The 17,103-nt window shown below is 32.7% G+C and overlaps 1 protein-coding gene across 5 annotated transcripts in view; it reads right to left on the bottom strand.

Moving 5' to 3' along the window:
• Positions 1-17,103, bottom strand: part of LOC139513658 (sterol O-acyltransferase 1-like) — a 33,066-nt gene that overhangs the window by 2,513 nt on the left and 13,450 nt on the right. For 2 of the 5 annotated variants that reach the window (XR_011662491.1, XM_071302349.1), the window contains exons 4-15: positions 11,717-11,743; positions 9,519-9,578; positions 8,586-8,693; positions 7,481-7,629; positions 6,988-7,115; positions 5,314-5,389; positions 4,226-4,325; positions 3,432-3,628; positions 2,999-3,075; positions 1,948-2,046; positions 415-550; positions 59-201 (exon numbers count right to left, since the gene is read on the bottom strand). Coding sequence is in view for 2 of the 5 variants with exons in the window: in XM_071302349.1 (XP_071158450.1) it covers positions 59-201; positions 415-550; positions 1,948-2,046; positions 2,999-3,075; positions 3,432-3,628; positions 4,226-4,325; positions 5,314-5,389; positions 6,988-7,115; positions 7,481-7,629; positions 8,586-8,693; positions 9,519-9,578; positions 11,717-11,743 (1,300 nt within the window). In the remaining 3 variants the exon portion in view is untranslated. Of the gene's footprint in view, positions 1-58; positions 202-414; positions 551-1,143; positions 1,570-1,776; positions 2,047-2,998; positions 3,076-3,431; positions 3,629-4,225; positions 4,326-5,313; positions 5,390-6,987; positions 7,116-7,480; positions 7,630-8,585; positions 8,694-9,518; positions 9,579-11,716; positions 11,744-17,103 lie in introns of those variants that run through there. The other 3 variants (XR_011662492.1, XM_071302350.1, XR_011662493.1) reach the window with 2 other exon arrangements.

A 17,103-nucleotide genomic window follows, 5' to 3' on the forward strand; every position in this document is an offset into this window, starting at 1 on the left:
TCTATTATTTGTGTGAATTGTATATATTTGCAGATCTGAGTGAAATATTACTACTCACTGTATTAACTGGACAGTTAATCCTGGCATACCATTCCATACTATACAAACACATCAGCAATCCAGTCCCTGTAAATAGAGCTACCCATAGAAATACATTCCAACTTCTAGATACCCCTTTATCTGTCAGGAACATAAAACCAACTGAAACAGAAGAAAAATAGAAATTATGTATAATGTGATCACCTATTACAGGATATCTGGGTTAACTTATATGGAACTTATATATCAAAATAATTTGTAATTATAGTTGCATAAATACAATTAAAAACAATTGCAAAATACATATAATTTATCTCTCCAGAAAATATTAATTTTGATTTAAGCATTATTTTTGCTATTAAAATGTCTACTTACATCCAGCTCCAGCAAACATGACCAGCAGTACAGGATAAAAGAAGTTAAAACATAACACCAGAACATACTCATGGAAAATAGCAGAGAATACAAATACACAGGCCATGGCTGCTGGCTTGTTTCCTCTACCTATAACCTGTGAAAATAAAGGATAACAATAGAATACAAATACACAGGCCATGGCTGCTGGCTTGTTTCCTCTACCTATAACCTGTGAAAATAAAGGATAACAATAGAATACAAATACACAGGCCATGGCTGCTGGCTTGTTTCCCTTACCTATAACCTGTGAAAATAAAGGATAACAATAGAATACAAATACACAGGCTATGGCTGCTGGCTTGTTTCCTCTACCTATAACCTGTGAAAATAAAGGATAACAATAGAATACAAATACACAGGCCATGGCTGCTGGCTTGTTTCCTCTACCTATAACCTGTGAAAATAAAGGATAACAATAGAATACAAATACACAGGCTATGGCTGCTGGCTTGTTTCCTCTACCTATAACCTGTGAAAATAAAGGATAACAATAGAATACAAATACACAGGCCATGGCTGCTGGCTTGTTTCCTCTACCTATAACCTGTGAAAATAAAGGATAACAATAGAATACAAATACACAGGCCATGGCTGCTGGCTTGTTTCCTCTACCTATAACCTGTGAAAATAAAGGATAACAATAGAATACAAATACACAGGCTATGGCTGCTGGCTTGTTTCCTCTACTTATAACCTGTGAAAAAACAATGGATATATAAAGTAATTGAGCAATAAAAAACTGACTGTTATTCCTCTCAATCATTAAAATTAATTCTGATTTGTTTGGATCGTGATCTTGACACAGACTAGCAATTGCCACTGTAGTGCATTAAAAATCACATGATCTTATGCTTTCTTGTTCGATCTAAAAAAAAACATTGTACCTAAGGAAGACACTTTCAAATAGGGTAACCACAAATAGAAGCAAATCCAGGTTTTCATTTACAATTTCATTGTATTTGACACTTGCCTTTAGTTCAGATTTCCAAAGTGCCCTCCCTTGGTTCAAGGTGTGCTTTACGGACCAGTACTGAAACTTATGTGATAAAGATGGTACACTGTCCATTGCCTCTAAACAAGAGCAAGATATTGGTAAAAAAAATTAATAGTATACTGTAAATTCAGAAATTATTGCGTGCATTTATTTTTGCGATTTTGTCAATTTCAACTTAAATGCGATTTTAATTTTTACGATTTTGGGAAAAGTCATGCTTTATTCAGTTAAAATATTAAAAAATGCGAGTTTTAATTATTGCGTTTACGACTCTGTCGCATTATTCGCAATAATAAAAACCTCGCATTTCTGAATTTACAGTACACTGTTTTTTTATTTTTTTATTGCAACTTGCAATTAAAAACAAATTCATCTTTAAGTTGGCTTGGACTCAAGGTCTTTTATGTCTGAAAACTTGTCTTTCAGTTATTAAGTTGTGATGTTAAATTGCTTGAGTTTTTCTGTGATGCTGATTTTACAGATAACTTTACACCTACCCTACACACATCTTTATAGACATATGTATACAACCAATCATGGACAACCACATTCCATGTTCTATAGTAGTTAGAAAAAGATGTAGAATTCCACCAATCCTGAAAAATATCAAATAACAATTAATTATTTAGTACATGTACATGAATTTCCTACACAAATAAAGAATTTTGGTTTTTCAACATTCAAATCTTTAGCATTCGATGTAATATTTTCAAAAGTGTTCTAAAAGAATGGTTAAACGATAACAATATTTATTGAAATATGGTGTAAGAGTGTTTTCCATTAATAGTAGATTCATTCTGTTGATCTAGGTTTCACAGAAATGCCAATAGCTGTTTGCTAGGTTAGATAGGTCCAGCGTTTTAGTATGGAGAATGTCAGGTGGGTAGGTAGAGATATTTGATGTATCAACTTGTCATAAACTTTTGCAACCCTACAGTTTTCGAGAATGTTTGTTCAAACATTGAAGATGTGCATCTTAATCTGTGTACACAACAGGAGATATTTTGCCAATTTTCTAGATGGTTTTATTTAAGTGTGAACATAATGCTTCAACTGACAAATGATCATTCCTGTATGTTTTGTGAGGCCCCTCATGGGGGGGGGTCCTAGTAATCAAATAATCACCATTTTTTTGCCAATATAATCACATAATCATTAAATATTTGCTTATCTTTAGTAATCAAATAATCATAAACTAAAAATACAGTCCTAGGTAATCAAATAATCATGAAATATTTGGCTTAATAATCAAATAATCATTAAAAAAACGGCCAAGTAATCACATAATCAAAAACCCCATGAGGGCCCTCTTTTGTGGTTGTTTAGATATTAACTTTTACTGGGACTGACTGATAGATGGAGAAACAAAAACTTTAGTTTGGTTATGGAAACATATTGTAAAATAATTTTAATGTTATGCTGACACATTACATTAAAAGATTTGATTCAGCAGCAGTGACTCATAATACATGTACAACTGATCATGACTGATTTTGTCTTCTTGCAAAAAAAATTTTAAAAATTTTCCTGTACACATTTAAGAAATACCTTATAGAACATTCTATCTGCAAATCTTAACATCTCTGCAAAGGCATTAAACCAGGAATGAAGAATGGCAAAAAATCCTGTAAAAGAACGTACACTTTGCTATGACTTTATCTTCAAAGTTTTAGAAAGTACATTTCAATATTAAGACAGTTGTACTTATGTTGCTTTTAATCTAAGCAATTAACTAAATTAGATGATAGCAATACAAATAATTCATAATTATGTACATCCCTTAACTATTTTAGTCTGATCTAGTGCATCTCTTTCACTTTTTCCTGCATTCACAAAGTTTGCATTGATCTCCTTTGTCTATTGCCATAATATCTAGAAAGCATCCCGAAAAAAAGAGCTCTATTCTCTATAAATACTTCATTCTTTTTTATATGTGCTTAATTGAAATGCTTTGTGTTTTTACTACACTTATGATACATACCTATAAACAGAACTAGTGTCCCTGGTAACATACAACCAAACACTGTCATCACTAATAACTTTGGGGTAACATGCTCCTGGTTAAAGTTGTGGAAATATGGCACACAAAATCTCATAAATATATAGTAGATAAAGAACAAACATCCAATCACCTGACCAAAGTTTGTTACAACGTAATTCCATCTTATTGTTTTTGTCCTGAAAATATAGTAAAGTCTATGTCATTTAAAATGTACAAAGTAGTATAATAAAATTCTGTTCGTTAAACTTAATAAGTGAAAACAAATCAAAATTGACGGCATCAACTCTTTAACTATAGTACTGTGATTCTGATTCTAAAGAATTACACACAGAAAGAAAATGTTAAAGCTTGAAAAAGGCATTAATTTGAAATAAAATAAATTCCTCAAAACTGCATGAATGATTTTGGCACTTACATATTATGGCCAAGCATGACAACATATAGGTTAAACTACCAATCTGAAGATTATCATGTAAATTCTATTATTTGATTTTGGTTAATTTCACAACAATTCATTGTTTTTGAAGTAGGTGTTGTTTTATTTTCGTTTACATTGTAGTAATTAAACATTTGTTGATCCAAGCAGTTCAATAGATTGACTCACTCTATAGTTATGACACGTCAACTGTGGTTTTGATGGTGAATTTAAGTCAATGGAAAAAAAATGTTACATCAAATATTCATTAGAATATTAAATACCGGTAACTTACTACTGGGCAAATCAATGTATATCATCGTATCAAAATGTTCTAGTATATAAATAAATATCCTACCGTGGATAGTCATCTCTGTATATAAGGGTTGGCACAAACAGGAAGTATAAATATTTGGAGAAATCAGGACAAATGACATCTTCACTTGGACTGTCATCATCTGTAAAATATACATGTATCTATGCTAAATATTTGGGCTTCATTTTGAAGTTCATTCATTTTTACAGAAAACATGGTAGTTGTTGAAAGTAAATCCAGCATAGCAATGGAGTTGGGAAATTAGGTTTGAATTGTAAATAAATTAATACAATCATTCTTAAAGTATTATTACTGATTCACATTTTACTTGTCAATAGGCAAGTCACATATGGTTAATTGCCCTAAAGGTCCGGACTACTAGAAAGGTGTTAATATCACCAGTTCATTTGCCACCTGAATTACAGATGTTTATATAGTTTATAAAGTACATGTCTGATGTGTAAAATAATCCTATAGCTTTTATGCTAACTTTCAACATAGGTAACTGATTAATAACTTAATGTAGAGGTCATGTTGGTTGCTGTCTGTAATACCTGCTTATTGTTTTGTCATTAATTAGGCTGTCAGTCTTTCAGTTGATTTGTTTTTCATTTTGTCATGTAAGGGCATTTAAAGCTTACTGTATGAGTTTTTCTCATTGTTGAAGGCTGTCAGTTACCTACATGTATAAACTTCATTTTGACTGTGTTTGATAGTTTTGACTCACTGGCGATCGTACCACATCTCAATATATCATATGCTAATAATTTTATTGCAAATGAAAAATGCTCCTGGAATTATTACAGGGCTCCAAACTAACAGTTAGGGGATGCAAACACACAAAAGGTTTGTGAGCCTCCAAACCAATGTGCTATGGAGAATTAACCTCCAACTTTTGTGTTTACAAGTGCCTCAAATACCTTGGCTGCTTGGAGTGTAGATAAACCAGCACAAGAACTACCTCAAATACCCTGGCTGTTTGAAATCCCTTGATTAACCACAGCACTAGAATGTTTATTTTTATACACAAGTCACAACTGAGGGTTGTAGTGAAGGTACCTTTATGACTTAAAACAATGCCATTAGTAATGTAGCTCTTATCTAAATATATATAAGCTACTATAGCCTACCTTTTTTGTTGTTAAAATTCAAAACTCTTGGTATATTTTCCCTCACAAATGAATGCATCTTCATTATCAACCTTAGCTGAAAAGTCAAAGTATGTAATATAATTATCTAGTGTATGGGATAAATTAAAGCATGTCAGATAACAAGAGGCTGTCACAACGACAGCAAACCGGATTTATTAACATTTATTTGTGTCCTGGCAATATCACAAGAACCATTACTGATGAATGGTGAAAGTGAAAATTGTCAATTTCAAATTTGACCTCCATTTTGTCATCAGTATCAACATATTAAAATTTGAAAAGCTTAGATTGAAAGGTTCATGAGTAAATGCAACAACGTGAATGGAAATGCCATTTTACGATCTTTCAAGAACCATAACTCCTGAACGGTAAAAGTCAAAATCGTCATTATTGAACTTGACCTCTATATTGTCATCAGTAACATCATATTAAAATTTCAAAAGCTTTGGTTCAATGGTTCATGAGAAAATACACGGACACGACGGGAAACACCATTTTTCAATCTTCAAGAACCATAACTCCTGAACGGTAAAAGTCAAAATCGTCATTATTGAACTTGACCTCCATTTTGTCATCAGTAACAGCATATTAAAATTTCGGTAGCTTTGGTAGAACAGTTCATGCATAAATGCACGGACACGACTGGAAACTCCATTTTTCAATCTTTCAAGAACCACAACTCCGGATCGGTAAAAGTCAAAATCGTCATTATTGAACTTGACCTCTATATTGTCATCAGTAACATCATATTAAAATTTCAAAAGCTTTGGTTCAATGGTTCATGAGAAAATGCACGGACACGACGGGAAACACCATTTTTCAATCTTTCAAGAACCATAACTCCTGAACGGTAAAAGTCAAAATCGTCTTTATTGAAATTGACCTCCATTTTGTCATCAGTAACAGCATATTAAAATTTCGGAAGCTTTGGTAGAACAGTTCATGCATAAATGCACGGACACGACTGGAAACTCCATTTTTCAATCTTTCAAGAACCACAACTCCTGAACGGCAGAAGTCAAAATCGTCATTATTGAACTCGACCTTCATTCTGTCATCAGTAACAACATATTAAAATTTGGGAAGCTTTGGTAGAACAGTTCATGCGTAAATGCACAAACATGACTGGAAACTCCATTTTTCAATCTTTCAAGAACCATAACTCCTGAACGGTAAAAGTCAAAATCGCCATTATTGAACTTGACCTTCGTATAGTTGTCAGTAATAACATATTAAAATTTTAAAAGCTTTGGTTGAACGGTTCATGAGTTAATGCACGGACAACATTTGATTGCCGCCCGCCGCCCGGCCGCCCGCCGTACATCCCCAAATCAATAACCGACATTTTTGTCACAAAAATCCGGTTAAAAATGTAAAAAAAAATCTTTTATAAGTAAAGGCAAATGCCTATAACATAATTTATTTCATGCTTTTAATACTTTTTCCTAAGTTCCAAAGTTATAGTATAAGAAGAAATCCTTTAAAAAATGTTAGTGCTCTCCGTTTACTTGTAATTTGTTTGTTTGGTATGGTTTTACAGATGTTTTGCATTTTTTGTGAAGCAATATCATCATATTAGGCACTGACAAACGCTATCACATAACCATCAAATCAGTTCACTTCTCATTTCTAAAGACATAATATATGACATACCTGTTCACATGCTATAATAACAGTTGACGCAGGAGGTAGAGCATTTTCCATGATGTAATTAACAGGTAATACAAGGAAAGCTAACATAAACGCAATATAGAAGGACAATACTACGTAATCTATCCATTCTGAAAGAAAAAAGAGAGAATGAAGCAATACTTTTTAACATGGCTGTTATAATAAATAATATGCATTCTAATCTAAATTCAATCATGAAATTTACTGTAAAGAATAATTAATGCTCTAACTAGTGTATTGAACTACATGTATTAATAATCAGTAATAAAAGAGTAAAATGGTGTGATTAACCTTGACCTTGCATTTAATAACTACAAGAATTCTTTAATACAGTTATTGTTTATCATTGAATCTCCCTTTGGTATCTTTCTTCCCTCTTTTATTGACCTCACTATTAAGTAAATTATAATTCATGGTGTTATTGACCTCTTTCTAGGTCTACACATGTTATAAACCCCTTTCTACATATACATACTTGCTGGTCCTGCAGGTCTGTTATTGGCCCAGTAATAGAACATAGGATACACAATGACTAGAGTACTCAACTGCATCATCACCCATAATTCCATCACCTTGGATTTCTTCCCTAATGCCCACTGCATCATCTCAAAGTTTAGATTTATTCTGAAAGTAAACAATATCATTAAGATAGGAAAAAACAAGTAAAATTGTGTCCATATGGACACTGCAAATTACCATGGTCAAATATGGTTCAGTCAACTCACATTTAAATGACCAGAACATTTCATTGAGATATCACATCGACCCCAAATGAATCAAAATTTTGACATTTATTATAAAATATCATTGGCTTTCTTTATGGAACCAATTGTGTTCCTTCTTCTTGCTGACAAGTTCCAAAGTCTTATGAGACTGTCTTCAAAATGAAAAACAGCTTACATTATCCTTGAACAACTTCATTTTAGATGATATTCAAACACTGAATAATTTCAAACTTGGTGAATATGTTGATTGCATCAATCCTGTTGAACTTGAAATAAAGGATACCACAGATTCCGTCTGGTCTGCTTCATATCTTTGACTTGTAAATTGACAGTGAGGGTCAACTGGGAAGTAAACTTTGACAAAATAGATGATTTCCATTTTCCCATTTAGCAAAAATTGCTGCAATATTATAACAGAACCTACACCTTGAGTATATATTTCCTAATATGATATTCCAGGGCTTGTTTTTCATATCAAGATTCTATTCCTAAGTGACTACAGCTTACCAAAAAATTAATGATAGAGTCTTTTGAAGACGAAAAGTGTGTCTGCCATACAAAATTTAATCCAGGTGTTTATGATGATTTTATTTACCAAGATATCAAATAAAGTTGATATCATATCAAGATTGAATTTATACAGGACTGCTGCTTACAAGGAAACTATTGAACAAATAGTTTAGTTTTTTTTTTAAATTGCTTATTTAAATAATTTTCCATTACCCACATGCATGAACATTTTAACAGAACTAATGCAATGATATACAGGTTCAAAATAGTCAACACAATATATTTTTATTTCTTACAATGACATGTATTTGTTACCTGCAGAAGATCAAGACTTAAAACACCTACCTTCCTTCATGAACAATGTCATAGACAAATGTGTTGAGACAAAATACAATGAGGATAGCGACAAACATATGGTAGATGGTCTTTATATGACTAATCTCAAATAACTCTCTACAAATAAAAAACAAAAAACAAATAACATTAGGATACAGATAAAAAAAACGAAATCCTGAGGTCCTGAATTTAAATAAATTTAAATCCAGACATCCTGAAATTGGAAAAAAGAATTCCTGGATCTCGAAAGGGTCAATCCTGAAATCCCGAGCTTAAAAACATTCGATCCTGGTGCCCTGATAAAGGTCATATCCCCCCTCAGATATCTAAATGCTGAATTTTTCTTACAGAAACAGCAATGAGGTTACTGCCCTAAACAATAGAGTGTGTGAATGCAGTAGTGTTTTTAACACATAGTTTTCTAAATTTTAAATGTAATTAAAATTCCTGAATATTTTCTATAGACTTTGACTAACTTTAAAGTGTAAAACAAAATCATGATTGAATGGAAATTTAAAAAAGATTGTACAGCCTTCTTCCTTTTTTAAAATTAATTCTTAATTGTATTGCTATTAGTTTATCTTTAACTGAAATATTTATTGTGTGTCATTAAAGACCAGTGTGACGTTTTTTTTTAGTTAAAACTGTTATATGTTTTAACCCCAAACATAATCAACAATAAAAGGTGCTCTTGGTTGAAGGAAAAACAATTTAAGAAAGAATTAAAAAAAACATGTTCAGACTTAGTGAAAACAGTTCATTGGCGGATACCCCCTTTTTTTTTGGAGATCAATGCATTTGAATGGGAGCATATAGTTGGACCCCCCCCCCCTTTACTCTGAGTTGGGAACCCCTCCTTTTTAAAATGGCTGGATCTGCCCCTGCAGGAACACTAAGGCAGATAAAATAAAGTACATTTTAAAGTTACTGATAAAAACTTACGTGAGGACTGATCTCCTTGGTAAAAACACTTTGTCAGGAAGCTCTCCATTTTTCTTTCTGCTGTAAAATACAAAAGTACTCAAATAAATTTTCTATAATGTTGTAATGTGTGGTAAAAAAATAAACTGTGAAGGCATCTTGCCCACTATATATCTTTTGGTTAACTTTATTGTTGGGTTTCTATCACCAACATACATTCTGCATCTCCTTTTAATCATAGCAAATGTTATTCAACACAAAATAAGTTAATGAGCATTAAGACATTTATTAAAATTTTATCTGCAAATCCCTTTGTCTAGCCTGTATGATGTCGTTTTCGAGTTGCAGCACGTTTTTCAAGTTGCAACTTTTCTTGAAGCACAGATCATAAAATTAATTCAGGCTGGGGAATCTGAGCGTAAAATCTACCTCGGCCACAGAAACCCGCGGAAAAAATAAAATCAGTAGTGAAAACTGTTTTTTTTTTACATTTTGCTTTGAATTCTGCATTTTTGGTAAATAAACAAGCTTCTGTCCAAATTTCCTAAATTTCAGTGAAGGTTTTTTCACAGTTTTTAATGTCTTATTTTTGTGTAACCACATACTAAACCTAAATGGTGATGCTGTGGATCTAAATGTCACAGACTCAACAATTATAGTTTTTCTTGTGTCCTGAATAAATATGTTGCATTCTTAGAAGCTCTTGTAATAAATATTCTTCTCAAGATAATAGTCTATGATTATGAGTATGAATGTTAACTTTAATGTCCTGTTATTCTTATTCCCCTCGTTGGAAGTATCATTTTTAAATGCTGAGAAAGTAGACAGACTATATCTTTTAATATAAAAATAAAGGGTTGTGTTATGATTGCCAATGTGACAATTGTCAACCATACACCAAAGGATGTGGATGAAAGACTTTTCATTTTTTAACTGATTATCCATTATCTATAAGATAACAAATGTTTTACACATAAAAACTACAACCTAAAAAATTATTCCAATGAAAAAAATAATTCCTTTTTGAAAATAAAACAAATGAAATTAGCATAAAAGCAGTTATATTAATTAATAAATGCAAGAAAGATAAACAAGCAATTGTTTGTGAAACAGTAGTGTGAACAGTGAACAAACTAAATACTTCTCTACAAGGTGTTTATAAAAGCAAAATCACTAAAACAACAATAGAATTTAAATACATGTATTCCCATATATGGGTAAACAGCAGAGCAAGTCCTCAGATGTATAACCTGCATTACAGGTCATCATTAAATTTTCAAATGAAAAGCTTTAGGATCAAGCTTTTAATATAGATATCACATAAACTTAACATTCTCAAAATCCATTAAAACTGGGTAAAGATCATATAAACTCTGCATGAGGTATATGTGCATGTTTCCATTATTACATACATGTACATCCAATATATTTGACTTATTCCATACAGTAAATGTATATAAAAAACAGGCATATCTAAAACATAAAATGCATGTTGGTCATGTATCTCAGAAACGAACCTTGATCATTGATTCACATAAGGAGACAAAGGTCAGAGAAACACTGTCTGACTGACATCAACAACTTGCCAAGACCAGTTTTTTTAAGAAGTTGCTAAACTATGGAAATGGGGTCAATGACAATGGTTGTATGCCAGAATGACACTTTTATAAGACAACAATTAATAAAGAGCTGCTGGAAAAGCATCTCTATGTCTCACATAATACAATTTTCTTTATCTTAGTAAAAGCTCTTCTTACATGTTAGTATAGCATGCTAATTTTATCTAATAAACACCAGTTCATGCAGGGTATTTCGGAAAGCCCCAAACCTGTTATAGTACACTTCAGTGGACCCCTAACACTTCCTTAAACAGAAACAAATGTTAATGAAAACAAAAGTTGACAACCAGCAATTGTAATACACTGTATAGTTATAAAACATACTTGGAGCAATTTCAACGTTTAATTATAAGTAATTTTAACTATTCACTACTTCCTGCTAAGATAAAGGCAACTTGTTACTCTTTATGTTGCTCATAATAATTATGCTATTTACCAGATGATCTTTAACTCTGAATGTAATAAAACTTTAACCCCCTAGTTTTTATTTAATATTCATATATTGTTCAATTTTATTTACTATTTAGTAAATGAGAGCTGTCCATCAGGGATCCACAATGAATGTACTGTTAAGCAGACAAACAGGTCAGTAATACATACTATTTATCTTTTAAGTTAGTTTGACATCTGCAATAAATAGACATATCATGAACGAGCTATTCTAAATGTAAAAGACATCGCTGCAACTAGCTCTCCTAACAGACATGGCATGAACCCGCTTTCCTAACAGACATGGCATGAACCAGCTATCCTAACAGACATGGCATGAACCAGCTTTCCTAACAGACATAGCATTAACTAGCTATCCTAACAGACATATCATGAACTAGCTATCCTAACAGTCATGGCATGAACTAGCTTTCCTAACAGACATTGCATGAACTAGCTATCCTAACAGACATGGCATGAAGTAGCTATCCTAACAGACATATCATGAACTACCTATCCTAACAGACATAGCATGAACTAGCTATCCTAACAGACATGGCATGAACTAGCTATCCTAACAGACATGGCATGAACCAGCTATCCTAACAGACATAGCATGAACTAGCTATCCTAACAGACATAGCATGAACTAGCTATCCTAACATACATATCATGAACCAGCTTTCCTAACAAGCATTAAATGAACTAGCTATCCTAACAGCCAAAACTATTATACACTGTATCTGTTTCTACAACCTTACTCTATTCTACACATCAAATATCTTAACCAACTCACACTGCACACTACCATACACATTAATTATCAAAATCAACTCATACTACCATACACATTAATTATATAACTATCCTATAAAATGCATGATGAAGAGGTCTTTCAATTTAAAAGGAATGAAAGGTTTCATAGCAATATATTGTTAAGGAGAAAATTAACTTTATACATATCTTGTACATCTTAAAGCAATTTTCTATTGGTTTTATAGTTTAAACAAAATTAATTTGCTCAAAGCAAAAAGGATCAGACACAAGTAAATTTAAAATATGCTTATTAAATGTGTGACTTGGATGGGAATTGTCTCATAAGCTCTCTTACCACATCTTCTTATATCTTTTGTAAAGTTCTCTCTATTGCAAAGCCATATGAAAAATTTGTATCACTTGACACGGCTGGTAATCTACACACGCAGAACATTTGGTTCTGCAATGAAAACCGTGAGAGGATTTTCCGGTTGTGCTTGAGGGGAGTAATTGTCACCGCTTCAAAAGGTATGTACATTTCTAAATCTCAATTTTCTTATTCAACTGATCAAAATATTGAAAATCAGAGAATGCTATGCTGTGGTGAATACTTTAACGAAGAAATACATGTATCATTTACTGTTGTACGTAGAGTTGAACTCTTACAAAATCAGTTGCCCCACGAAAAATCGCCTAAAAAAGTGACATTTCAATTTTAAAATGGTTCTATTTACAGACCTACAAGTTCAAATTTAGTTTTTTTTAGGGTAATGGGTATGAATGTTGTTTTTGGCGGCGTGTACGCTGTCCGGTGTTGATAGACGTTTTAATAATTCCAAAAACTACATTTTTTCATGAAGTCATGCGTGAGGGGATCGGTTCTGATTGAGGACATCGTGAATGCGTGAGGGGAAGTACAAAATTTTTTTTTAATCTTTGGCTTTGTGACTTTTGTTGACTCAATAAATGTGATCAATGCTGATAAAAAATCATCACAGATTTGTCCTTATACTTTAACAGATGTAAACTGATCACTGATTCAATGAAATCAAACTATTTAAAATTGTTTGCTCAAATTCAGAAAATGCCATTATTCAAAGGTAAAAGGAAAAGAGGACTAACATTGACTCTCTACAAAAAGCCATGGAGATAAAAGTTATCCCCGCCCTCGAAGCGAACTTAACCCTGTGGGAGAAGTCCTGTCTTCAAATATACGTCACGGAGATCACCACATATATTAAAGAAAAGTATATCGCCGATCAAAACTTCAACACCTATATATATTAGACGTAATCTGTTCACCCAAAATCACGAAATTTTACAGAATTTATTATTCACGAACATCGATGTAAGCCAAGATAATCTCGAGGAAGACCATAAGGAAGAGCATGTATTAGACAACGAAGAAGACATAGAAGAAGTCACTGAAGAAGACTACGTAGTAGACCACGAGAAAGACCACATGGAAGACATTGAGGAAGAACATAAAGTTTTTCAAAGTGTTTTAGATAAACTCTCAGACGAAGGGAAAAGGGAAAGATTTTTGATTTTTTTTTCTTTAGTAGAAGTTTTCCTTTAAAACAACATTGCATTCGACCTGTTTTTGGACAATGTTGAGTGGTTTGAATCAAGACGAATGAGATACTCCCCAACATCTCTGCAGTATTTTTGGTTATCGTTGACAACAGTTTTTGTTTTTATTCTTCTTGAAACATATTATTAAACCCTAGGTTCCAACAATTTATTTCAATATCAATCTCAGTGATTTTTTTAGCACACATTATGTGTTTTTTCATGAACAATGTAGCCTTATTTAGGTAAGTTTCAACGACTCATAGCTTGAATATAAAGATATGATTTGTACTTCCCCTCACGCATTCATAATGTCCTCAATCAGAACCGATCCCCTCACCCAAGACTTAATGAAAAAATGTAGTTTTTGGAATAATTAAGACGTCTGACAATCTCGGACAGCGTACACGCCGTCAAAAACAACATTCATACCCATTGCCCTAAAAAAACTAAATTTGAACTTGTAGGTCTGTAAATAGAACCATTTCAAAATTGAAATGTCACTTTTTTAGGCAATTTCTCGTGAGACAACTGTTTTTGTAAGAGTTCAACTCTACGTACAACAGTAAATGATACATGTATTTCTTCGCTAAAGTATTCACCACAGCATAGCATTCTCTGATTTTCAATATTTTGATCAGTTGAATAAAAAAATTGAGATTTAGAAATGTACATACCTTTTGAAGCGGTGACAATTACTCCACTCAAGCACAACCGGAAAATCCTCTCACGGTTTTCATTGCAGAACCAAATGTTCTGTGTGTGTAGATTACCAGCCGTGTTGAAAACAGATAATTTCAAAAGCATTGTTAATATATGCATGTAGAACAGTAAAAGATCAAAGGAAGAGAGCATGATTCACTTTTGTCTGGTCTTATATAGGCGAACTTACACAGTCCATAACATGTTGGTAGTATATCAATGGTAGAAACTTTGATATTGATTTCAAGACCAAATTCAAGAGGAATAAAAGACAGTTGAACTCATTAACTCACACACATGAAGTACATAAATAATGAGAATGGATCTACTTAACATTTATAACATTTTCTAATTGCCCATCAAACAAATTTACAAAATATGAAGACAAACTATAGGGGCCAGCTGAAAGACTTCTCCGGGTGTAGGAGTTTCTCGCTGCTTCAAAGACCCATTGATGTCTTTTGGCTGTTGTCTGCTGTATGGTCAGGTTGTTGTCTCTTTGACACATTAACCATTTCCATTCTCGTTTACTTAAAGTCAAACTGACCTTATGTTGCATGGATACAGAACATCTCACTAAAGTGTAACTCTGTGCCAGTTTAAGTGATCTTACAACAGAACATCTCACTAAAGTGTAACTCTGTGCCAGTTTAAGTGATCTTACAACAAAACATCTCACTAAAGTGTAACTCTGTGCCAGTTTAAGTGATCTTACAACAGAACATCTCACTAAAGTGTAACTCTGTGCCAGTTTAAGTGATCTTACAACAGAACATCTCACTAAAGTGTAACTCTGTGCCAGTTTAAGTGATCTTACAACAGAACATCTCACTAAAGTGTAACTCTGTGCCAGTTTAAGTGATCTTACAACAGAACATCTCACTAAAGTGTAACTCTGTGCCAGTTTAAGTGATCTTACAACAGAACATCTCACTAAAGTGTAACTCTGTGTCAGTTTAAGTGATCTTACAACAAAACATCTCACTAAAGTGTAACTCTGTGCCAGTTTAAGTGATCTTACAACAGAACATCTCACTAAAGTGTAACTCTGTGTCAGTTTAAGTGATCTTACAACAAAACATCTCACTAAAGTGTAACTCTGTGCCAGTTTAAGCGATCTTACAACAGAACATCTCACTAAAGTGTAACTCTGTGTCAGTTTAAGTGATCTTACAACAGAACATCTCACTAAAGTGTAACTCTGTGCCAGTTTAAGTGATCTTACAACAAAACATCTCACTAAAGTGTAACTCTGTGCCAGTTTAAGTGATCTTACAACAGAACATCTCACTAAAGTGTAACTCTGTGCCAGTTTAAGTGATCTTACAACAGAACATCTCACTAAAGTGTAACTCTGTGCCAGTTTAAAGACAAATCCTTCTATTTAGATCTACCAATAATATCTCCTTTAAATTTTGTCCACACTTTGGCCTATGTTAAAGCTTCAAAATAAACTTTAAAAAAAATAGGGTCACCGACCTCGTTTTCGATTTGGAACGCCATCTTTTTTTTAGAATTTGAAAATCGTGACTTGTAGTTCTATGCCATGTAAAATTTTATAAAAAGTCCGAATCACTTGAAATTTTCTTCTTTTGTTAACCCTTATTGTTTGCAGAAACTACATTAGTCGTATTTTTATTTTCTGAAGAACAAGAGATATCGATAATTTGCTATAACTATTTTCCCGCCTTTTTGTGGTGCAACGTTGAGGTTAGGGAGCTACCATTTGATTTTTATGGGGGGGCTAGGATGAAATTTGAAAAAAATAGGCAGGACAGGAGTTTTGAGTAAAAAAAAAAGGCAGGATGAGACACTTTGCAAAAAAAACAGGCAGGATGACAATTTAGGTAAAAAAAGTCAGGATAAACTAATAAAAAAAAAGGCAGGACCGAATAGAGTGAAAAATAAAAAGGCAGGACAGAGCTTACAACTAAAAAAAAATGCAGGACAAAATTTTTCATCCTAGCCCCCCCATAAAAATCAAATGGTAGCTCCCTTAAATATAGTAATTTAAAAAAAATTGACCAATGTTTTTTTCATAAAAATTCAACACAATATTCATTTTTATCTATTAAACAAAATAAAAAAATAAAAAAGTAGGGTCACCGTACTCTAAAAAAAGATGTTCAGTCATATTGTAAATAAAATTGAAATGGCGGGAACAAATTGCGCCAATTCTGAAAGCAGTGTTGTTTTAAACAGTTATTTGTTTGATCGTTGTTATTGATATGGTTTTACACACAGCATAAAGTTTTCTCCGCAGAAGTGTTAAAAAGATATATATATATATGAGGAACAAATACCTCAATGACAGTGTTTTTCTGTTTTTTTATTTATTTTTGGTGCTTTGTGCCGATCTAAAGTCGTCTTTTCCAACAGAATGATTTTCCAGTTTGCTATTTTTGTGTACTTTTACATAACTTTCTACGTGAATGGGATGGCCACAGCTTGTATGTGCCTGTCGTAATTGTGCCGGTTGTTATTTTGTGTAAATTTGATGAACTAATATCTCATGATTGGAGGTTTAT

This window comes from Mytilus edulis, chromosome 2 (genome assembly GCF_963676685.1).
Source record: "Mytilus edulis chromosome 2, xbMytEdul2.2, whole genome shotgun sequence".
Taxonomy (NCBI): domain Eukaryota; kingdom Metazoa; phylum Mollusca; class Bivalvia; order Mytilida; family Mytilidae; genus Mytilus; species Mytilus edulis.